Here is a 26,083-nt window from a genome sequence, read left to right on the forward strand (position 1 = left end):
TGAAAAAGGAACCCTTTTGTACTTTTGGTAGGAATGTAAAGAAAACAACACGGAGGTTTCTTAAAAAATTAAAAATGAAATTACCATATGTTCCAGTAATATCATACCACTTCTGGATATTTACTAAAAGACATGAAAATACTAATTTGAAAGGATGTGCATCACAATTTTCAATGCAGCACTAGTCACAATAGTCAAGATACTAAACATCCCAACAAGCCCAATAATAGATGAATGGCTTAAGAAGATGTGCTATATATACACAATAGAATACTGCTCAGCCAAGGGAGAAAAAAAAAAAAAGGATGAAATATTCTATTGGAAGAATTAACCCCTTTAAAATGACCATTTTATGAACATAAATGCAAAAATCCTCAACAAAATTTCAGCAAATTGAATTCAACAGTACATTAAAAGAGTCATACATGACCACATGGAATTGATTCCAGGGATTAAAGGGTCTAAAAACTGAGCACTATAATTCATCACATCAACAGGAGGAAAGAAAAGAATTATATGATCATATCACTAGATGCACAAAAAGCTTTTAACAAAAGTCAACATCCATTTATGATAAAAAAAAAACCTCAAAAAATGGTCACAGAATATACCTCAACATAGAAAGGCCATTTATTGGAACCCCACAACTAATGCCTACTAAATGGCAAGAAACTGAAAACTTTTTCTTAGTATCAGGTACAAGGTAAGGATGGTCACTTTCACTACTTTTAAACATTATTATTGGAAGTTCTATTGAGTTGTCAGAAAAGTCATGATGCATTTTTCTGTTTTTCAAAAGTCAATTATTTAAATAAAGAACAAATATTAATCAATGATATACTGCTCATTTTGTTCAATAATCTTTTACCATCTTTCAGTGAACTTCATAATTCTTTCTTCATAGAAGGACCGTCTTTATCGGCCAAAGACTGAATAAGGTGCCTCATCTGAGTTTTGAAGAGAGTGAAACAAGTCAAAGTCTGACAGCACAACATCAGGCGAGTATGGTGGATTCTTTTTCTTGCTTAACTGCTTCGGCCAGAACTTCCAACAATAACGGTGACGAGAAGGGGCACCCTTGATTTTATTCCCAATCTTGGAGGAAAAGTCTTGAATTTTTTCCCCATTGAATATGATGTTAGCTATGGTTTGTCATAAATATATGTTCCTTCTATACTCATTTTACTGAGAATAAAAACAGACTTTTTGTCCTTATATTTCATAACATCGTATTAAAATTTATAACTAGCAAATATAAATTTGGGGATAAACATGTTTAACTTTTAATATGTTTACATTCTTATTATTAATAACAAAATTCAGGTGTATCAAAGAGTAGTTTTTTAGTAACAAGCATCTATCTTTCCAGGAGCAACATGAGAGAGCAATCCTTCCCTATTTCTACCTCTCAACTATCAGTAAAAGAAATAACAAATACTTATTGAAATAAACTACTTAAATTTCTGATGACAAAATGTTACCAGAAAATGTTAAATTTACTATTCACAGAAACCCTTGTTTTATTTGAAAGCAGAAATATTTTCTTCCTCTAGATAAAACTTTGTACAGTACTCTGTACAAATGTAAATAACTTTTTTCATTTTTAAATGTAACATGGTTGTAATATTATTTTAATCTACAGAAGAATAGATACTTCCGGGCCTCCCCAGTGGTGCAGCAGGTCGAGTGCAGCACTGTGAAGCTGTCTGCAGCCTCTGCAGCGTGGGTTTGATTCCCAGTCGGCCAGGGAGATACCCACATGGCGTGGCAGACCTCTCCTGTCTTGCCCACTGCTCCCCTCAGCAATGTATTTCAGTCAGCCTGCCTGTTCTGCTCCCCGCTCTGTCTCTTGTGAATTCTCTCACCCTCCCGCACCTCTGGCCTGTATCCTAATTCTTGTATAAATAAATAAATCTTAAAAAAAAAAAAAAAGAATAGACACTTCCAAGGGATTAAGTTAAATTCCCATCATAATTTTAAAATTTAGTTTTATTTTAAAAAGTCTATCTTTAATATTGATAACATATATAAAAACAAAGTTTTTCTTTGCTAAACAGGCACCAAAGCCATTAACTAAGATTTCTGGTTTCCATTATTAAGAAAAAAATGTTGGAAGCTATCTGTTAGAGTGGGAAAACCTGAGTAGAGTCAAGAAACTAGGATTCTAGTTCCAGCTCCATGAATTTTTTGAGTTGTATTCTTTTATTTGACAAATATTTACAAGGGATTGAAGCAGGTACTTAACAGTGAGGGCTCGGCTTTCTATTTCTAGCTTCATCACTTTCCATCATTTAATTACTTTTCAATACGAGGCAAGTCACTACTTCTCTGAATTTCAGTTTCTTGATCTGTAAAATGGAAACATAATATATGCTCTTCCTTTAATTCAAAATTAGTGTGAAGATTAACTTAGAAATATAAGGTCTGACCAAGGTTACAAAAATCAGATTCAGTTTTCTCCTTTCAAAGATATATAACAGAGAAGTTAAATTATCTGCTCAAGATTACGTTAACTTTTAAAAATTTATTTATTTATGCATATAAGAACAAGGGTGTAGGCCACAGGTGCATGGGGCGGGGGAGATGTGTGTGAGAGGATTCACCAGAGACAGAATGGGGAGCAGAACAGGCAGACTGACTGAAATACATTGCTGAGGGGAGCAGTGGGCAAGACAAGAGAATGTGGGTAGTTCCCTGGATGGCCAGGGATGAACTCCTGCTGCAGACGCTGCAGATAGCTTCACAGTGCTATGCTTAACCCTTTATGCCACCAGGGAGGCCCAGGTTATGTTAATTTTTAATGGCATATTGAGGTAATAATCCAGATCACTAAACACCTAATGGAATTTGTTTTTTGCTATGCCTTATTTCTTAAAAATTAGATGAAATGTTTTTAAAAACTACTACTTGCCAAGCCTTCCTCAAATGAAAATTAAAACCAAGTCTAGTCCTTATGTCTCAAAACATACACTTGTATGTAATGAATTAACTTCTCCCCTAGGGATTTAGAGTTTATTTACTTAAGTAGCATCCTTAACAGAATTAAGAAAATAGTCACCCAAACAGTTTCTGAGTTTTGGTTTAAAAAAGTAATGTTAGCATACCAAGACAGCATTTTAAGGCATGGCTCTACCCTTTTCAAAACTTGAAATCTGAAACTTTTATTCAACTTTAATGGTGGCCTGGAGCAAGGAAAATTCTTTAATAAATGGTGCTAGGAAAACCTGAGAGTTACATGGAAAAGAATGAAACCAGTCCACCATCTCACACTACAAAAATTAATTCAAAATGGATTAAAGACTTGCATGAAACTATAAAATACATGGAAGAAAACAAGCAATATGCTCTTTGACATCGACCTTCAAGGTGTCTTTTGGGATTTAACTCCAAAGGAAACAAAAAAAAAAAAATTAAAGAAATGGGAGTATAGCAAACTAAAAAGCTTCTGTATAACAAAATAAACTATGTGCAAAATGAAAAAACATACACCACCATGTTCACTGAAGCATTATATACAACAGCCAAGATCAGGATACAACCTATTAACAAATGACTAGATAAATAAATTGTGTTATATATACACGATGGAAGGAATCCTACTCATCTATTAAAAAAAGATGAAATCCTGCCATTTGTAACAATCTGAACAGATGTAGAAGGTCTAGCACTTAGTGAAATGTTAGAGAAAGACAAACATCATATCATTTCATTCATATGTGGTATACAGAGAAATGAAACAAACAAGTAAAATTAATAAAAAGAAACTTTCAAAATTTAACATCAAATTACTGGTTATTAGAAAGGAAGAGGGAACAGGGTGGAGGACTAATTGATTAAAAGAGGTCAACTGTATAGTGCAGGATAGAACTGGAAAGTAGTGGTGAATTTAATGTAGTGTAGACATGCTGATTTATAATGATGTACACCTGTAACATAAAAATTAAAAATAAAAAAAGGGCCATCCTAAGATATCTCCCCTGGAGGCCCTTTAACTGACTTGGTTGACTCTCATCTACACTCTGTACAAATTTCAATTATTATTCTCTACTGCAGTTATTTCTTTGGCTTTTAATCTTAATTAAATTTTATGTCTCCAAAGAAGCACAACTTAAGTAGTATGAAAGGAATACAGAAAAGGAATGAGGAAACTGGGAGATGGCCACACCAAAATATTACATTATTAAAATCTTTTAAGTAAAGATTTTAGGTAAAGACAAGAAAAGGGAAGGAGGGATAACTCACATGCTGGGAGTGATAAATATGCCTACTCAAGGTCTTATACAAGAACAACCCTGCTTCACTTAATTTCCTTTAACCCTTTTGCTTGAACTTGCATCATTCCCATCCACTTTCACTTTGCTATAAATCAACATTCATCACCCTTCCCTTTAAAATCTTTCTTCTTCTACTCTCACTTAACCCTACAAACTGGTTCAACTCTTGGAACTGGGTAGATGACTTATGCTCCAATAAAGAGTAACAACAAATATTAAATGTTGGCAATTATGAAATAAAGGTATATCAATTTCAATGATATCAATATACCTATATTTTTTGAAATTTAATAAATCTTCCTGTTATCCTAAAAGATCTTTTCATATAAGATATGTATATCAAGATAAACTACAAATACTTATTTTTCAAGCTGAAAGTTTTGTTTGGGGGAAAAATATAATAGGTTTCAGAAAAATCTAAAATGAAAAACAGCTTTTCTTATACATGTAAATTTTAAATAAAAAAGAATCCTGAAGAGTTACCTCAATGACAAACATTTGCAGCACTCAAAATGACTAAAATAAATTTAGAACATTTTTCTGACATTTAAAATTTTTACTATTTCACACTTTCTTTTGCAGTATAACAAACTTACTTCAGTTTGTTTTACATACTTTTGTATACATTTACATACTTTCGTATACATTGTTGCATATCTCATATTTTCAACCTTATTTTTGTATAATTCCAATTATAGCCATCAAATTTTCTTTTTTTTCTTTTTTTTTCCCATCAAATCTTTTAAATGAGGAACACTATAAAGTTTTAATCAGTTCCTCTTTGATCACCTTTATAGTAAAAGAATATGGCATCTTATTTGGGTTTTGGAAAGTTCTTTTAAAAAATGCTGTGAAATAAAAGAAACACCTTTCAATGTTTAATTTTTATAGTATAGCCAAATATTAACAAAATTCTTATGAAGACTTGGCTCTAGCAAAGAATATTTCTTGTACAATCTGCTTTCAAAATTAGAAATCCTTAAATATGAAGAATGACAAGGAACTCCTTGTTTTGTCATACATAAGAATAAAAAAAAAATTCTAGCAGCTTAAATATTCAAAGTACTCAAAGAATCAGAATCAGATATAGAGCAAGAAAGGACTTTTGAGCAGTCCAACACCCTCATTTTATATCCATGAGTCAGGATCTTAGAAAGGGCAGGTGATTTGCCCATCAACATGTTCACAGCTCCCAGATAAAAAATTTATAGATTTACATTTTATTGCCTACCTACATGATTCTTTACCTTCATGTATAATGAATTTGTGCTAGCAACTAAAAGTCTAGATTACTTCAGTTTATCAAATACAATAGCATCTATTAAATATATTCAATCTCCTGGATTCATTTAATTTCTCTTATATGTAGTAACTCTGTCCTTTTCAAATCTTCCTAACAAATTTTTAAGGTATCTGATTTCACTTTGGTTCTTTAATTTTTAGAAGTTAAATATCTTGAAACATCCAGCATTTAGTGCTCATTTTCCCTGAAACAGACAGTTGTTTTGCTACTGTTCTTTCTCAGTAGAAACAACTTTCAACAAAATTCAAGTTTACTGATCTGATTGGCTCATAAGCAAATATGTGAGTATCTACTAAGAGGCAATCATTGGGAAAGAACCAGAAATATAAGCATACACTAAGATGGTGATAATAACAAAGTTTAGTTCAACAAATAGTGACCTATCCATTTGTAAACACCATTAATTCAAACAAGAAAAAACTATAAATCAACAGTTAAGTGAATACAAATCAAGTGAATAAATATATCAATATACGGAAAAATACTCCAAATTAGAATTAATTTGGGGGGGAAATGTCATTGAAAGTGAAAGTAGAAGTTGGTGAGGTCAGGATATAAAACTGCTTCTATTTCATTATTTAATGATGATTAAAGTGGAGATTATCCATTTAGAAGTAGATTACTAAGAAACTATAACAAAAATTTTCTCTATTACTACTCAGTTTTCCCTTACTCATTTTTCATTCTACTCACTTGTCTTCTAATATGAACACAAAGACAGTACCTTTTTTCTATACAAATCTAATACAAAGAAATTCAGTCCTGTGAAATTTTACGCTAATTATAGTACTTGTTTTTTTGTATCAGTTGATTATAAATTTCCTAGTCTAAGCAATAAAAATAGATTATATTTCAGGAGAGATTCATTGAGAAACAAAGGTTTCTGAACACTAATGAGTAACTCAAGTTAAAAAGGTGTAAAATCAGTATAAAACATGTTATTACTTTAAATTAGATAAGTAATTTATGAAAGATAAATAATTACTCTTAAAATCCCCAAATTTACTTAGCTGATAATGAAGAGTTTTAGTCCAAATTAAACCAAATTAGAAAATAATAACAATAAAACACAACTGGATCTAGCCTTTTCTGAAAACAGTAATTTAAAGTAAGAAAAATGTGTGTCCAGATGTTGTATCTTCAATCCTTGAGAAAATAATATCTACATTCAATTATCCCCTCCAACACATACTTTCTTCTTTCAATTTGGGCTTTTAAAAATGAGTATTATATATACATAAAAAATATAAATGAAGACAAAAATCAACTACATTCTATTATAAAGTTAATGTCATGGTAGGAGGTAGTATGAGATGGGCTGGGGGAATAAAAATAAAATTATAACTTAAAATTCAGTCAAGTTTTATAACTGCTATTCTCAAAACTTATTTCAATCAACCTAGGTATAAAAATTTCATTTAAAAAGCCTATTTTTGTTCTGTGTATATGTTAGATGATTGATACCATACCAAGCAAAAAATATTCTTGAATCCTTTCTTTGATGAAGGTGGTAATTTAAAATCAGAAGTGCTCCAAAATATTAATTCAATTTTATAGGAAACAGGGAAAAATGTTAGAAAATTGTTTTGTGCCACCCACAGTCATACTGATTAAATTAAACCTTGAGTTACAATTATGAGTTTTAGCACTCTGGTCTTTTGCCTAATCAAAAGATTAAAATTCACTCTTCAGTCATCAAATGGCTTTTGAAAATGCTACTGTTAGGGGGAAAAGGATGTCTAACACTACCATTTAGATATAACTATCAATTTCATTTTATAAATACACTCAAATTTTTTTCTTAGAAAAAGTCATATCCCCTCCAAATTGTTTTTTAGAACTTGTACCAAAAAATTAATAAAATAAATCCATTCCTTTGTGTTCTCTTGGTTCCTTATCCAGTAGTTTTGGTCACCTAAACCTATATAAATAATTTTCATTTTACCAAAATTTATATTCTGATGCAAAACAGAACCAGAACAAACTGAGATAAATTTCTTTTAGATGTCATTTGCTACCATTGATTATTCAGTAATTATTTATTTTTATAATCTTTTATTTCCTGTGAGTCCATTTTTTAATGAAGTCTCTTTAATAAACACTGGAAGTACAGGGGCCTACTTTCTTGGCACCTTTCATCCCTAAAATCCCCACTATTAATCCTAAATCCTAATAAAAGCAACTTGAATAAGGTTTAAAAAAATAAAGTGCTATCCCAACACATAGGCAATCAAATAGAAACAGGCTTATTACTCATTTTTTCCCCTCTCTTAATTATTATTATCAAAAAGAAGAAGAAAAAAAAGAAGGGAGAAGAGGAAAGGAAAAGGGACGGAAGAGAAGGCGGAGGGGGGGTGGGGAGGGGAGAAGATAAAAGAAAGAAAACTCTCGGTGAGGTGGCCAAAATCCCAGAAAGCATTTCCACATAAAAAGAGTTAATGGGCAGAGGGCATTGCTAAAGTCAGTGACTATTTGCAAACCTCCTAGGTATATTCGCCAAAGACACATTATCAGATTAAAGCAACTGCAAACAAACCAGGCTGAAACCTTTCTTTGTCCAAGCCCAACCTCTTCTTCCTGTGATGTCATACTACAAATCCAGCAAGCCTTTCTGAGAAACCCATCTCACTATACAGCTAGCTACGGAGGAAAAAAGCCTTGATTCAGCAAGAGCTAACATGCTTAGGAATTTATTTCTGAACCTTTAAGACTCCTACTTACCACCTTCTGGGATCCACCACAAGAATACCAAAAAGGAAAGCTGCATTTAAAAGAGGTAAGAAGAAATGCAAACAAATTGGGAATGTTTAAATCTCTGAAACTCTGCGATGAAAAGCAAAAGAAGATTGCTAAACTTTAATTTAAATATTCTGGAATATAAAGAAAATTTAATTTTGGAGTATTAATTTTGACTACTGAAATACTAGTATACCTGACAAATAGTTTTATAATCATTTCAGAACTAAGCTTTTCTTTAAATTTAAAATTCAATGGATTGGCTTCATTAACTACATTTTTAAGAGACCGCTCTTCAGTTAACTAAGTCCTGGATACATGGATTTTGTGGAGACAAGAAAATGATAGTATTTTCCTTTTGAAGGACCAAGTGGAAACTTCAGCAACAAATTTCATGTTTCTTTTGGAGATTCTGGAGAATAAGGAGCTATTTTACAAAAGCACGCAAAGAGCCAAAGAATCTGCAATTACATTGGAAGTTATAGTTTTCACAATCTGAGAATACCAAAGGAGACTGCAGCTGACCAAAGGACTTCAACACAGTAAACTGGCTGTCTTTATAATGGTAAGCAATAACAGCTCCCACTGCTTTGATGACTCCTTTAAGTACACTTTGTATGGGTGCACATTTAGCATGGTGTTTGTGCTTGGATTAATATCCAACTGTGTTGCTATATATATTTTCACATGTACCCTCAAAGTGAGAAACGAAACTACAACGTACATGATTAATTTGGCAATGTCAGACTTGCTTTTCGTTTTTACTTTGCCCTTCAGGATTTTTTACTTTGCAACACGACACTGGCCATTTGGAGATGAACTTTGTAAAATTTCAGTAATGCTGTTTTATACTAACATGTATGGAAGCATTCTGTTCTTAACCTGTATTAGTGTGGACAGATTTCTGGCAATCGTCTACCCATTTAAGTCAAAGACTCTAAGAACCAAACGCAATGCAAAAATTGTTTGCATTGCAGTGTGGTTTACTGTGGTCGGAGGAAGTGCACCAGCAGTTTTTTTCCAATCTACCCACCCTCAGGATGCTAACAAAACCTTAAATACCTGCTTTGAAAATTTCCCTGAACACACTTGGAAAACTTATCTCTCACGGATTGTAATTTTCATAGAAATAGTGGGATTTTTTATTCCTTTAATTTTAAACGTAACTTGTTCTACTATGGTGCTAAGAACTTTAAGTAAGCCTGTTACATTGAGTAGAAGCAAAATAAACAAAACTAAAATTTTAAGAATGATTTTTGTACATTTGGTCATATTCTGTTTCTGTTTCGTGCCTTACAATATCAACCTTATTTTATATTCTCTTATGAGAACACAGACATTTGTTAACTGCTCAGCGGCCAAAGCAGTACGGACCATGTATCCAATCACTCTCTGCATCGCTGTTTTAAACTGTTGCTTTGACCCAATAGTTTACTATTTCACCTCTGAAACGATTCAGAATTCAATAAAAATGAAAAACTGGTCTACTAGGAGAAGTGACTCCAGATTTTCTGAAGTTCAAGGCACAGAGAGCTTTATTCAACACAGCTTACAGACCTTAAAAAATAAGATATTTGACAACGAATCTACAATATAAGCTGACTAAACAAAACCATTGGGACAGAACCTCCAAGTTCCTTCAACTGTGAAATTGTTTTTTCTTGGACAACTATTTCTACACCTTTGAAAGAAAATAAACAAGTGGACATTTTAAAATTTTAGTGTAAAAAAATTGTATTCAATGTATTAAGCATTAAAATGTATTCTATTCTTGTATGCATTTCGTCCTATTTTTACGAGCCATTTTGATTTGTACCTTTCTCTTATTAAAAACCCTTTAAAAAGTTGTTCAAATCTAAAAATGACTATGATTTAAATCATGTGGTGACCATCTGGACTGTCTGAATTTTTCAATAATTTTATACTAAATGATTTACAAATATTAAAAGTTTCCTTTAAATATTTAATATTTTGACTCAACATCTGATATATTTCAATTTGAATGGAAATTACTAACCATCTCATTAAACTATAATAACAAGTGAGAAAGAATAATTTGAAAAGAATCAATGTGTTTTTCAAACTCTTTAAAGTTAAATGTAGTAGACTACAGAATAGTAACATATTAACAATGAGGAACCTGAGAAGTTATACTTATAGATAATATTAAGGATTTTGTCTTTGTAGGTAGTTCATAAAAAGCAGATGTTATTTAATTATACAATACAGTATATTTTAATCTATTTATTTGATAGAACAGCAATTTCAAAAATGCCACAAAAATTGAGCGGGAGGACATTAACAAAGTTGTTTTGATAAGTAAACTTTCAAAAATTAAAATATTACTAGAGTTACTTTTTAAAGGTATATTTATGTCACAATAAATTTTAAGTATTTTAGGTCAGAGAACACCACAGAGAGATTGCAAGCACAATAGTAGGTACTTATGAAATGAAATACACACCCTCCCCCACACACTTTCTATTCCTTCTTTTGACCATTTAAAGTCAAATATTTAAATAGCTGGAAATATTATTTCATGTAGGCAAGATACTATTGTTTGTAAAAATAATGTATATGGAAGGAACATAGTTCCTTACATCAAAAAAGCAGCAAAACAGCAGTATCAAATAAATTTGCGACTACATTTTCATTTCACTAAACATAAAAATGGTATCCCTCCTGAGTTATAATTAAGGTATGATATACCAACTACAATAAAACTTGTCATTTTCTAAGATGTCTTTATTTTCAAATTCAAGCAGTTCTCCAAATTTAACTAAAAAACGTTTTTTTATTTGAAAAATAAATTCAGCATTCAACCTATCTGATTTTTATTTACATCCTACACTTTCAAGTGTCGAATATAATTTTGGAAAATACTTCTGAGATTTAAATTTGATTCTTGCTTTCACCCGGTCTGGGATTCAATGACTTCAGATAAATCATAGTCATTTACTAGGTAAGTAAACTCAATTTCAATAAAATCACAGTAGAAGATTTTTTTCAGGGAGTCATGGTTTTCTTTAAATAAATTTAAAGCAAAATTAGTTCTTAAAAAACCAGAAGTGAAAGAATTAAGTGTAGTCCTTTATGTCCCTAAAAAAGTAAACATGCTTTTAACTTACTCGAAGTACTTTTATTTCAAGCCACTCTAATATATTTAGCACTCTAAACACATACTTCTGAACTGAAAAGTAACTAATAGCTTCATGATGTGGAAGTAGGGGGCAGGGTATCAGTAGCAGATTTCTCAGATTTTTTCCTTGGCTTAAAGATCTGTCAGCAATATCTCAATGCATGGCTAAGACTTAAAATACAAGCAAAATAATCATCAGTTGTTATTTCTATGCTCATTGAAGTTGTTGCCTCTCAACAGATAAATGATTCAAAAGGTTTGTAACATTCTTCACAAAGTAACTCAACGATTACTAGTTTTCCCCTCTAAAAATTCAAATCCTGGGTAAATCTAACCTAAAAGGGCAGAAAGGTTAATAAAGTTACTTTCATTTATTAGTGGTACACTTTATGATAAATTATATATTTCTAGACTTTTCTCTTTTCTACTTTACCCAGAAAGCCTATAATAAAGCTGAGGATTTTTATTTTTATTATCTTTAAGTGACAGTACCACATCTTTCCTCCCAAATACTGTACCCACTGTTTTTAACATCTTTATAAAATAGTGGATAATTTACTCTTACTTAAAAGGAAGAAAAGATGAGAAAATTTTGAGGTATGGATAGCTTTCCAGTATCTAATGGATGGGCTCTGAACTTAGAAATGATCTTTTCTGAGGAAATACCAAACAAGTGTAGTTTAACAAAAGTATGTATGAAAATACATGCATTGTACATAACACACCTATAGGAAGTCTTTAAAGAAACTGAAAACACATTTATCAAGAAGTACTGACTTTACATTTCTATATTCAAAATGCTTAAAAAATATATTTATGTATTAATACAGATATTGGTATTTAATTACAAATATTGGCATCAGTTATTCAGTCGGGGATATAACAATAAAAAAACAAAACAAAAGCAAACTTCATTTCCTCAGCTGAGAAACACTTAATTCATGAATGGTATCTAGTTAAAGAATCTGTAGCAATTGTTTTTTGGTCCTGTAATTTTTGGATACCTGAACTGGTACCTGCTGTTTTAATATATGAAGTTACTATTGCATAACAGAATTCCCAACACCGAACAACCCAAACATTTTTAGTTCCTGTATGTCAAACCAGTCCAGAATTCAAAGTGAGGGAAGATGTGACCCTTAGGTGCTCTTAGGTGTGAATGAATTTTGATATAGAAAATTCTATACACAGTGCTTACCACACTAAGGTAATCCTTCATTAAACTGTTTTTTTTTTTTTTTAAGCTCTTTTGATCAGGGCTGGGCATCAAATTATCCATTTATAATGTGACATTTTAGAAATAAATCCCAAACTTAAAGTACTAATGGACACATTAGCACTGACCAGTTTTTTAAATGACTGACAATTTTTAATTAGCAAAATTTTATAGATATCAACATAAACATACCCCTAAAATCACTAATTCTCAAATTTGTATATTATCTCTTTACCTTTTTTTAACCTAATGTATACTATCCATTTCCTGATAATCAATTTTAAAAATGTACAAAGAATATCAACAAAACAGGGGAACAAAAAAAGATAGTAAGGGTGTAAAGCTAATTCCTGGCAAACTTCTCAACCAAGCTTTTTTACCTTCTCCCTCTCTGAAAAAGATTTATTCCTATAACTCCATAAATAGGGGATAGAATTACCTTTTCATCACACAGGGGCAAAACAAAATCCAAGATTCTGGACTCCAGAAGTAGAACTATTTCATGAATTTAACCACCAGTTTTCAAACTCAAAACTGTTTTACTCATATAGTTAAACCAATCACTTAATTTTTGAAAACCCTTAAAGTTTAAGTAAATATTAAGGTGAGAAGTAAATATGCATTACATATTTACAGCCAAGTTATAGCTAATAGTCAAAGGGTGAATGTGTTGAATTCTATTACCTGCCTATCAAAATGCCTTCTGGTAAATTCACACTTTAAAACTGAAAAGAACCTGGAGGTCATCTGATACAATTTCCTCACCTCAGATTGAGGACAGGACTCAATAATTAAAAGGCTAAGTAGGGCCTCCCCGGTGGCACAGAGGTTGAGGGCTGGGTTGTGAAGCTGCTTGCAGCCTCTGCAGTGCCAGTTTGATCCCCGGCCACCTGGTGAGGGTCCCACATGGCGTGCAGATCTCTCCTGCCACCCGCTGCTTCCCTCAGCAGTGTACTTCATCAGTCTGCCTGCTCTGTTCTCCGCTCTGACTCCGGTGAATTCTCTCGCCCTCCCGCACTTCTGACTGTACCCAGTGCTTGTATAAATAAATAAATAAATCTTTTTTTAAAAAAAAAAAAAAGGCTAACTCATACAAGGTCAGACACCATTAAGGTAGAACCAAGATAGAAACCAGTTGTTTTTGTTTTTGTTTTGTCTTTTTGTTTTTTAACTTATCTGTATCTTTAATACTGGCAAGAAGAATAGCACGTACAAAGGTCCTGTGGGGGAGAACCTGGCATACTCAAAGAGTTAGAACAAAGTCAAAGAGGCTAGAGATGGAGGGCTAAGATCTTACATGTACTCATAGGCCATAGTAAAGTCATGTTAAAATCTGAGGAGACGTGGAATGTTCTGAAGGTGTTCCAGTAGAAACAAACAATTGGGTATAAAAAAAAAAAATCCCTCTTATTATTAGATATGCATTTGTCTTCATCAAAAGGAGAAAAATAAGCAAAATAAGATCTATATTTATTCAAATTAAATTTTAAAGAGCTGTTCTTATACCTTAGTTTGATTTTGTCCTTTATTAAAATGTCCCTTATTGGATTATGCTAAGTGAAATAAGTCAGACGGAGAAAGATAAACTCCACATAGTACCACTAACATGTGTAATATAAAGACCCAAACAAAGGGTTAAAGACAAACATTAAAACCAACCTTTGAAAGCTGACCATCGACATAAAGCATGGAAGGATAGGGGAGGACTAAGAATAGGATGGAGTGGGAGTTGGGGAGAAGCACACTGGACTATCGCAGAGGACTATGAGTGTTCTGGTGGTAGGACAGTACAGTGACCATACCTGAGGGGAGAGATCCCCTGGTGGTGGGACAGCTACAGTGACCATACCTGAGGGGAGAGATCCTATATTGTTAAAAAATTAATGAGGATATAAAATAATGGTACTTCATTAAAAAAATAACAACAAAGTAAAAAAAATAAAATGTCCCTTACTAAAATGCCCCTTATCTTTCTTAACATAATGGTGATGACATATGGGAAGAATATATTAATGTTGTTATTTGGCAAAATTAAGTGAATAGTGCTTGGGAAGAAATACATGGCTGGTGGGAATACAAAATGGAACAATCCTCATGGATGGGAATTTGGCAGTATCTAAAGCACACAACACACATAAGCACAATTTGACCCAGCATGGTCACTTCTAGATATTTATCCTGAAGATGCACTTTCAGTCATGTAAATATGAACACACAAGGTGCAGCATTATTTGCAATTGTAAAAAACTGGATATTAGGGCCTCCATGGTGGCACAAGTGTTAAGACGCAACCTAGGAAGCAATCCTCAGCCACTGCAGCGTGAGTTTGATTTCCGTCCAGTCAGGGAACAGCCCACATGGCGCAGCAGACCTCTCCTGACTCGCCCGCTGCTCCCCTTAGCAGTGTACTTCGGTCAGTCTGGCTGTTGTTCTCCACCCTGTCTCTGGTGAATCCTCTCACACCCCACACCTCTAGCCTGTACCCCAGCTCTTGTATGCATAAATAAACCTTTAAAAAAAATAACTGGAAATTAACTAGATACCTACCCATAGAAGACTGGTGGGGAAAACTGTAATATATTTTATACACTATTACTGTGTAAGCTTTAATAATGAAAAAGATCTCTATGAACTGATAGGGAGTGATTTCCAGAAAGTATTGTTAAATGAAAAAAGCAAAGTATAAAAGAGCACATATAGTATAAATCCACAACTTTTGTTGTCAGAAAAAGGCAAAATAAATCATGTCTAATCTGCTTACTTTTACAAAAAGAAATAGGAAAGATATACCAAAAAATAAGGAAAAGGGGTGGGGAATGGCATATAAGGGATAATGAAGGTTGTGACACTTCTGAGTGTCAGACTTTGGGAAGCATATTAATGTACATCAGGAACCAGAAAATCTTTTCTTCAGGGGTCAGATGATAAATGATTTAGGCTTGCAGGCTATAAATCCTATTGCAACTTCTTAATCTGCAATACATTGTAAAAGCAGTAATAGACAATACATAAATGATTATGAGTATGGCTGTGTTTATAAATTTATAAAAACAAGTGGTTTTTAAAGTAAAAACATTTTAATAAAATTTTGTTAAAATATTTATAAAAACAAGTTGGTTCCTTTTCTATGGAATCAAAAATCTGAAGCTCACAAGAATGAGAAAGGGGAATAAAACAACCCAGAGCTATATCTGTATTAGTGTCTGACACATAAAAGGCCCAATAGCTACAAATAAATGAAGCAAAGTTCTTTTAAAAGGTGGACATGAATTCTAGTGAGGGTTTCATATAGACTAGTATTAACGCAAGTCATTTAACCTCTCTATATGACCTCTTTAACTAAGGATTTGGGGTTAGATAATATGGAAGGTCCATATCATGTTTCATATCCTATGTTTCCCATTCTACAACTATGATGTTCATCCATTCCTCATTCCTCCTCTTTTGTAGCCACTATCATCATTACCATGTTATTGAGACTACTTCAAATACTCCCTTGCTCAGACTATTTTTACTTTCTTCCCTTCAATCCATCCAGAAAGATCAACCAGATTCACCTGTTAAATCATCATTTTACTGTAGTCAATGTACAGTTTTAAAAGTTGTTAGACTCTTCATCCAAACAAGAGTCCTTCCCCTCCAGGTTGGTCTACTACTTGTCCTATGTTCAAAACTCTCACTACTTGGCTCTAGATATTTTGGCACATGGCACACTACTCACCCCTTCCCTAACCCTCACCCAACAAAGCTCAGTCTGCCCCTCTCTGACAAAATCCTTTTCATCCTACAAGGCCCACTTAACCCCTAAATAAAATCTTCTTTGATAATGATTATCTATATCACTTACTAGTTATATTTTTACATGAGCTATGTCTTCTTTTCCTAACCAGACACCTAAAACTGAAAAGATTATTTTTGCACTTCTTTGTAGTGTCTATAGGGCCTAAGAAATGACTGAAATGGAGTAAAGATAGGAAGGAAAGGCTTACAGTTAAGAACAAATTAGCTACTATTTGCCTGCCAGACTGGACTAATTTTCAACTGTATCTATTATATAGTACCACTCTGAGTATCTATCAATGAGGACCTAACAAATGCCCTATACTTACACACAAAAATGTAAAGAAATGATACAGATTGCCTTTTGTTTCATCAAACCCATGACTTATTTAATTCTTCTTAAGTCTATGGAAAAAGGTAAACTTTTCTTTATAATATACTGATACAAGAATTCAACTCTAATAGTTATCACTGTAACTCCTATTACTTGGTTATCACCTTTAAAATGTATCTGTTGAAAACCCCCATTTAGATGAGGCTATGCAAGTGCTTAAAGAAACCACTTTGTTCTTAAAGACATTTTTTTAGTGTGAAAAAACTTTAATAGGATTTGTGTACATGGAAAGAGAAGAAAGTATAATAGTTTCCCAATGAAATATACAAAGTTATCCACCCTCTTGTGGGTAAAAGCCTAGCCAACCTTAGGTTGGTCCAAAGTTAAAGATATTCTTTATAGAACCATCTGACTTCTCTATTGAAACAACTACTTATTTCCACCCCCCCAGCCTTTTTTTTTTTTTTTTTTTTTTTTTTATTGAGGCAACATTGGTTTACAATGCCATGTGATTCAGAGGTACAAAATCTCACTTCTTCATATGTATGTCACCATACCATACTCATCAGCAGGTACCATAGTTCACCATAGTGTAACAACTATTTTTCAGGTCTGCTACAACCTAGGATTTTTCTGTTTTCTTTCTGCACTACTGAGACAGTTTTACTCTTTCCCATGATTTCTCCTTCCTTGGATTTCTTTGTTTTCCAAAAGCATATTCTGTAATAATTTTATTTCAAAAAGAATAGTCAAGAAATAGTTTCTGAGGTATTGTATATCTGAAATTTTTTCATACCCTCATGTTTTACAATGTCAGACATAAAAATTTAGATAACCAAATATCCAGTATTCCTAATGAGAACTACAATATTGATCTGGACCTTATTCTCCCTAAATAACATACTTTTTTTTTCCTCTGCAAGTTTTAATAATTTTCTGATTACTTTCAGAATCCTAGCTATCCACCAACATGTATCCACATTCATTCATCCTGCTTGATACTACAGACCCTTTCTATCTGAAGCCTCCTGGATTTCATTAGCTTTGGAAATTTTTCTTATTACTTTTAATGATTGTTTTCTGTCCTTTATTTTCTCTAGTCTTTCTTTTGGTGATAAATATTGAACTAAGCTACCCCAAAATTTCAAAATAAGTGAAATATTATCCAATAGCACAGTATATGTTTTATTTTCTTCTCATGCAGAATTACCTTTGCTATTTTTTTCTTCTTCTCAAGCCTATTATAGAAATCTGAATTTTTTTTTTCAATTTCCATTCTGTTTCTTTTGTAGGCACAACAAGGAAATCATAGGTTTGTGTCATGGTTACACAAAGGTTGCAGTGGGGCCAGGCATGTCTTCATATAGTTTGAACACTACATAAAATACAGGGCTTCAGCATAAACTCTGCCTATCAAGTCTATACAGGCTATTCCAGAGGAGCAATTTTTTTCTTTAATCCCAGTAGTACAGAGGGAAGTACAGTTTCCTGATTCTGACAGGCTGCAGTCTGAGGAGGAGACTGGTCCAATGGTTCTCAAAATGTAGTAGTCAGAACAGCAGCAACAGCATCATGGAAACATGTTAGAAATACAAACTCTTGGATCTTATCCCAGAAACTTTGGACTTGGGCCCAGCAATCTGTAATCTCTCTTTTAATAAGTCCACCAGGTGATTCCAATGCATGCTTAAGATTGAGTCTCACTGGCAGGTAGCACTTGAGAAAATTCTTGATTATTCTGAGCTTGGGGGCTGTCTCCCACTTCCACTAGAGTGCTTTTCAGAGTGTTTTCAGCAAAGTAGTTTTCTCTACTTTGTATCAATACTGTCTTCATTTACTTTTTATCCACAAAACTGAGTCAATTCCTCAATTCCCTCCATAGATTTTCCACTTTATAGCCTCAGTACTAATGGATTTCACCCCTATGCTTAGCTTTTTTTCCTGTCATTTTTGTAGGGCTTGGGGGAGGGAAAGGAGATGGCCAGCTTATTGTTTGGAATCAGAAATACTGTCATTTTTAAAAGCATTTGCACCGTGTAAGTTACATTTGTGAAAGTTACACTACACTTAAACCCTTTTACTGCTACTAAAAAATACCACACAAAGGGTTTTTTTTTTCATGAAAACAAAGCAAATCCTATGAACAACATAGCTATCAATTTCGTTTTCTTTAAAAAAAATGGTAATTTTCCAATTATATAACCAGTTATTACTTGTCAGCTCATATTTTAACAGAGTATAAAAACTTTTTGATCATTTTGTTGCAATTTCTTATTTTAAAATAAAGAACTTATTTAATAACATAGATGTAAAATATTCAGGCTATTCGGGGAAAGGGGTTTTATGTATACTATTTAATCAAAAGCAGTTTATTTAAATAAAAATGATTATTACCTAAAACACAGTACTAAAATTTACACCTTTTGGGTTATATTTCATATATAGAATCTTTGTTGATGGCCAAAATAGCTAGTTTCAAAACTGTTGGGTAGAAATTGCTATATTTTGTGCGATGGTCTCATAAGGCTTCTTTAGACTAAAATACATGTAATTCAAGTTAATATTAGCTACTTAAGAGAAAGAAAAAATATGGACATGAATTAAAAAATAGAAAAGGACATGTATAAATAGTATGCCTACAAGAGATTATAGCGTTGTTCCTGGAGAAATAATTACAAATGGCAAGGATATGCTTGTACATTATCATGGCATTTTTACCCGTCTCCATCCATTCAGGTCATTTTTCTTCATTTGAAACTGAATGGTGGAAAAGTGTATCATCAGGAGGCCCTGCTCATAAGTGAGTTAGATTCTGATGTAAAAATACACAGAATTAAATGTCCAATATTGCAAAGTGTCCTATTACAAAGATAATGCAAAAGTTTATATTTTTGAGAATGCTTATATTTAAGTATTAAATTAGGAAATCCTCTGTTCATTTCTATTATTAGTAGTAAAGGAAAAATCATTTTACTTCACCTTTCTCATTTTAATGTTTAAAAGAAAAAATCAAAATGATAAAACTATAAGAAAATTATATTTAAGACAATTCAATTGTCTGTAAGTTTTTCATTTACACATTAAGTAATGCTTAAAATAGTGAAAGGGTTAAGTACAGTGAAAAGATATTAATAAGAATATAAATCTTATTTTTTTATAAATAAAGATAAAAATGAACCAGACAGTAAACTCCAAGAAGGAGTTTAATAAAAGATCATAAGACAGGTCTATGTTAGTCTTTAAAGAATTCTTAAAGAGTATGATAAAAATCTTAAAGAAAAATTGTTATAGTTAATGGAGGCAAGAAACACTTAAATGCAGCAAGAATAAGTTTTTTTTTTTAAAGAGATGAAACAAATATAGCTGTTTCCTCTTCTATATTTCCTTATCATGTTCTAAATCTAAGACTTACAGGAAAACACCAAAAATACTTTTGACATTTGGCTTTTTCTGACAAAGGTAGAAAATATTAAGGACCAATAAGTACATTAATAAAACTACACAAAATACACTAAGCTGTATTTTGAAACAAAGTTGTGACACTTCAGAGTTTTAAAAGCATACCATAAATATTTAGAAAACGTAGATGTTAAGGTAATTGAATTTAGATAATTTAAGAATACTTATCCCATAGTGGTACCAAAATTGTACTAATCTTATTAAGTGGTAATAACCTCTTATGTTGTCAGAAACTCAGAAACATTAAAATGGCTACAAAATAAGATACTTTTATTTTCTGTTTCTTGCACAAATAGATTCTGAAGGCTTCCTCACTATAACAATTAGACTAGAAATAACTACAAATTTAGAGACCAAAAATTCTAAGACTATATTCAAGTAATTTGCTAACAAAACAGAAGACCCTCTTGTACAGACTACTATTGCTTCCATTCCCATGTGTTAAGTACAGAGGATATTTCCAAGTTATTCTTCTCCAACTGCTTCTTGTTTGTACTTGAATGATGAACTAACATTGCCCTCAGGGTAATTACTGATAAGATTTATAACTAAAGCAAATAATGAATTCCAATTGCAGTGTAATAGTGAACACTATTTAACAATCCTAGTATTCAGTGACACTTTTTTCCCCCTTGAATCTCTTCCATTTTGAGAAGGGAAATGGTTGGGTGAGGGGGGTGGGGGGCGTCTCTGGAGATGAGAAAAGTTTTACATAATTAGAGCAAGCCAGGATAAACAGATCCAATATTATTTAACTGTTTTCTCAGTTCTTCGTTCTTAAGAAATCACTGTATCATGAAGGAAACTAAAAATAATTGAGATGTCTCTAAAATTTTACTATTCTCATAGATGTTCATTTGTTCCTCAGCAATTCTAAAAGGTATGCATTATCTTTATTTTATAAAGAAGAAACAAGGATGTAAAACAATGATACTTTTTTAAGTTAAAAAAAAAGAAAGAAAAGCTAATACCATATGCATTCACTTAACTATAGAATCTAAAAAACAAAATCTGTATTCATAAATACAGAAAATAAACTGGTGGCTTCCCAAGGAAGGGGTTTGGGTGGGTGAAATGGGTGAAGGCGGTCAAAAGTACAAAAGTTAAGTCATGAATGCAATGTACAGTGTGGTGGCCATAGTTAATAGTACTGTATTATATAGTTGAAAGTTAAGAGAGTAGATCTTAAGAATTCTCATCACAAGAAAACTGTAACATATGTGTGGTGATGGCTCTTAACTAAGCTTATTGTAGTCACCATTTGTAATGCAAAATATTCAATAGCTTCAGTGTATACCTGCAGCAAATATAATGTGATGTTAGTTATCTCGAAAAAAATTATACTCAAAAAAAAAAAAAGAAAACCAGGCCTCCCCCGTGGTGCAGCGGGTTAAGCGCAGCACTGTGAAGCTGTCACTGTGAGGCAGCCTCCGCAGCACCGGTTCAATTCCCGGCCGGCCAGGGGGAGAATCCCACATGGCGAGGCAGACCTGTCCTGTCTCGTCCGCTGCTCCCCTCAGCAGTGCTTTCAGTCTGTCTGCCTGTTCTGCTCAGGGAGAATCCCACATGGCGAGGCAGACTTTTCCTGTCTCGTCTGCTGCTCTCCTCAGCAATGCTTTCGGTCTGTCTGCCTGTTCTGCTCCCTGCTCTATCTTTGGTGAATCCTCTCACCCTCCCGCAACTCTGGACTGTACCCCAGCTCTTGTATAAATAAAAATAAATCTTTAAATTAAAAAAAAAAGAAAAGAAAACCTGGGATACAGAAATACTGCTCAGAATCACACCAAAACAACTTACAAGATAGTCTACAAAATTTAGTTTTCCTACTCTGTGAAATAGGGGTAACAATGTTTACCTTCTATGAGGATTAAATGAGATCTGGTGACTACAAAGCCCAGGCTCCTTCTGCCACAGCACAGGGACACTCATAAAGAAAGATACAAACAGATAATACATGAATAAAGAAACTAATCACAACAGTGCATATGCCAAACAGCAGACTAATATTACACCTAGAGGCAACTTGGGGGTTAAGATCATAGTCTCTGGGACCAGAGAACCTGAGTTAAAATTTTGGCAATGCCATCAATTTAGTTTTATGGACAAAGTAAACATTCTCAGTTTCTTTATGCCTCAGTTTCTTCATCTGTGAAATGGTGATCATTACAGTTATCTATTTCACAGAATTGTATAAAACGAATGAGTTGATACATTTTAACACCTTTAATAGTACCTGTAATATATGCAAAAATATTATCTATAATGATTATTATACTGAAATGTCACACATAAGTGAGGATCACTTTGCTGTAGGTTTATATGATGACCTGAACGATTCCAAAGAAGTAAGTCAGTGATAAGTTTCTTACAAGCACTGCATCCTAAAGAAGTTTCTATGAGCTACTTAAGGGACATCATTAAGTTGCTGGATTTTTTTTTTTAACATTCCTGAATTTCTTTAGTCACTTATGCCAATTTGTGAACAAGAGGAATATAGAGTATGGACAATGGAACTGGAGAAAGGGAGACATGAATAGACAAGTCATGAATACGTCTTTGCTATGAACTCTAGCAATTTCTCATGTGTGTCAGAGTATTCTAAAGATAAAAGGAAAGAAATGCACAGAGAAAAGAATAGGCTGAAGTTGAATCTTGGAGTTCAAGACGAGAAGGCATCTGAACAAAGGATTAGACATGGAAAGGATTTTATGTTTAATAACATAAACAGATTTGAATGAAGAGCTCAGGCTTGCTTTATTTATTAAGCATTTAATACAGGAGAAGACTAGCATTAATTTATAACAGTTATTTCAGTTTCTTTTTTTGTTAGTTTTTTTACATATGAAGCACTACATAAAAATATTCAGCCTTAACAATTATGAAAATAGTGTTATTTTATTAAACTGTACTTATATTCTTGGAACTTTTTCAGAAATCATCTATTCACATTTCAGTGGATAATTATTCATTTGAATTAAATTACTATCATTAATTGTGTGATTTTCTGCATATTTATACATTTTAATTCTCTCTAGATTACTTCACTAATAAGAAAAAGGTGACTGCCAAAAATTGCTTCTTTGACTTTCCCATCTTTATTTTTATATTTTTCTGTTCTTGTAGAAGACTTTAGGCATACCTGAAATCTTTTATTAAAAACTGAGGAAAAACTCAGTTCTAATATTTCAGTCTATGAAAACAGATCTAGCCTTTCATTTCACTTCATTTTTTAAATTTATATATATTTTACATCATTGTTCATTTTTAAACAATGTTTGCAATTTCACTTCATTCTTATACCTCCCTTCAACCTCCCTAAAGTTTCCTCCAAAGCCCTAATTCATCAAACTGAAATTATTATAGATTCTAAAAACATATTTTATTAAAATTTCATTTCTAAAAGTTGTACTATGAAACATATGCACACTAGTACTGTCTAAAATACAGTTTGCTCTTTTTGTGAAGCCTCCTTTTAATCTTTTCTCCTTAGGAATAAATTAGGTGAACAGTGATAATGAACTGCACAAATGCACGAAGGATCTGACCAATAAAAGGTGCTTTCTCCCTTTTCTATTATTAATTAGCTCCTAGGCAAAACACTTACCTTGTTGCAAAAGATAAACATATATATTTACAATGCTGTATCATAATTATATATATAATTTTTCAATTAGAATAAAATTAATTATTTGTCCTCCTGCCTTTTATATTGAGCCATATGCTTGACTGCATGGTATAGTAACAATGAAAATAGTGTGAACAGCTTCTATGAATGGACATTAAAATCTGAAAAGCACTAAAGGAAAATAACTCATAACCTTTAAGAAAAGAACTTTGTCAATATAGTTGTGCACAAAAGAATAAAGGGCATTTACAACCGTTCATATTGATTTCATTAGCCTTGGAAAGTAAGTTAGAGATAGGAGGAGCTGTGGACTGGCAGAACTTGAAATAACAACTCTTAGGAAGGGGACTGGAAAAGTAGAAAAATTAAGATACAAGATAGGGAGAAAAATATTTCCCAGCAGCAAATGGTGAGTCTAGCCCACGAAAAATACAGTAATGTTCATGATGATATCCCTGCCTCAAAAAATCAAAAGTAAAATTACCTTATATACTCTGTTCAGCAAGACAAGAAAGCATTCAATTTTGAATTGTGAAGTCAAGTCTCCTATAGCTACTAATTAGCTGTGGGAGTTAAAAGAAAGAAACTGGGACAAAGTGTAAAAGGTTAAAGCCTTCACTACATTTCCAGAAAGAATCATATTTTTTAAAATTAAGATAAAAATTTCCACTTGCCGTCAAAACAAAAAACACATGGTTGCTTTAAATAACTCATGAGAATCTTTTAAAATCCAACATTAAACATTTTTCATTATGGTAGCAAGCCTACTGTGTAAATATATATGGCATCATTACTTCATTGTACTTGCCCATATTTGGGGAAAAAAAGAGTTAAATATGGCTTAATCATTACCTTAGAATTCACTCACCTTCCTGAGACATAGTTCTCAGTAACTGGCTTTAAAATAAACAATGTTAATGGTAAATACTAAAACCTTTGGGCAAAGTGTACCAGAGGTTAATGATCCACCATATAAATATACAACAGATATCCTTTTTCGGTTTTTTCAGAGCCACAGACTTTTCTCCCTTTTGTGTTCACTTCCTGTCACGTTTGCTGTTTCAAAGGAACCAAAGAAGCTTAAAAATTTGTTTTTAAGTTTGTCACCAAGTCAGGACTCTAAAAATAGCTGCTATTCATTACAACTGTACTGATATATAAAATAGGCCTTTGTTTAAAATTTAGAAAAAAAATATTTTTAATCTTTTCTTATGTAAAAGTGCTTTGGCCCAACATTGTATAACTGAATAAATAAGTTTGCCAATGTTTCGTAACTACAGAAAAATAGTATGACAGAATCCAACTAAGTAAGGCAGTTCTAAAGATAAGTCACCTAAAGGAAACTTAACGTTCTTGTACTTATTAAAATTTACTACAAGGAAATTGTTACTAATATTTCCTTGCTTTCTATATAGCGAGTACACCCCAAAAGAGTTTCAGAAGATATAATGCATTTAATATAGGCAAACAGAAATGATACCCTAAATATTTGTAAGTATATATGTTTACAAATTATCATTCACTAAATACTCTGCATAAGGGAACAGAAGCCAAATTTGTCTTAAACACCTACAAAATTGAGCAACAAAAGGAAGCAATTTTTTGATAACGAACACAGTTCAGCTTAGAACAATAATCTCTGAAAGAAAACAAATGGTAAACCTTACCATTGCTTCAGTTCACTGCCTGAAGAAATTTTTAAGGCTACATTGCAGGAGGGAGAAACTGAAGTAGAACCCCCTGTGTTCTCCCTGGCTGAAGAACTACGAGTTGAGAATTTAAGGAAGCCAAGGGAGGTAAAATTAGCCAGAAAGAATACCAGAGAGGACAGAATTACAGAAAAAGGAGCATGTTACAAAGAAACAGCTCCAGGAGTCTGAGGAAGGTTGCTCTCAAATTTTCAGATGTATATCAATCAATACATGCATGTGAGAAAACTACCCACAGCTGGGGAAAGAACCACTGGATGAAGTAGAACCATTCCAGGAGCTGACACAAGGCCAGGGAAAGTTCTGATTTCTAACAGCCAGAGTGGAAAATGTTGTAATATATGGTTGTATCATTGAGTCATTTATGTGTCATCAGTAATAGAGAACACTCCTAATGTCTCATTTTTATCAACATTTAATCCTACTTTTACTATCTTAAAAAATAATCTTCCCTCCATCTCACTATCTCAGTTACATATTTTTACTTTCCTTTACAGACAAGATTGGT

At 32.7% G+C, this 26,083-nt stretch overlaps 2 protein-coding genes across 4 annotated transcripts in view; one reads left to right on the forward strand and one right to left on the reverse strand.

Annotated features, from left to right (window-relative positions):
• RB1 (RB transcriptional corepressor 1) overlaps positions 1 to 26,083 on the reverse strand; it is a 146,424-nt gene that overhangs the window by 42,367 nt on the left and 77,974 nt on the right. The window lies entirely within an intron of this gene.
• On the forward strand, positions 8,006 to 10,366 carry LPAR6 (lysophosphatidic acid receptor 6). 2 transcript variants are annotated; one of them, XM_037527317.2, is made up of 2 exons: positions 8,006 to 8,353; positions 8,678 to 10,365. In XM_037527317.2, exon 2 carries the CDS (start codon positions 8,876 to 8,878, stop codon positions 9,908 to 9,910), a length of 1,035 nt encoding a protein of 344 aa, XP_037383214.1. In that variant the 5' UTR covers positions 8,006 to 8,353; positions 8,678 to 8,875; the 3' UTR covers positions 9,911 to 10,365. The 2 variants fall into 2 exon arrangements, with proteins under 2 accessions (XP_037383214.1, XP_054557137.1); XM_054701162.1 differs by lacking the exon at positions 8,006 to 8,353 and having other exon boundaries at positions 8,819 to 10,366.

Source organism: Talpa occidentalis, unplaced genomic scaffold (assembly GCF_014898055.3).
Source record: "Talpa occidentalis isolate TD23 unplaced genomic scaffold, MPIMG_talOcc4v2.1 talOcc4.5, whole genome shotgun sequence".
In the NCBI taxonomy this organism is placed as follows: Eukaryota; Metazoa; Chordata; class Mammalia; order Eulipotyphla; family Talpidae; genus Talpa; species Talpa occidentalis.

Bases quoted from the DNA above. Each gene is read 5' to 3' on its own strand.
- LPAR6 (XM_037527317.2), top strand. From the start codon at position 8,876: ATGGTAAGCAATAACAGCTCCCACTGCTTTGATGACTCCTTTAAGTAC.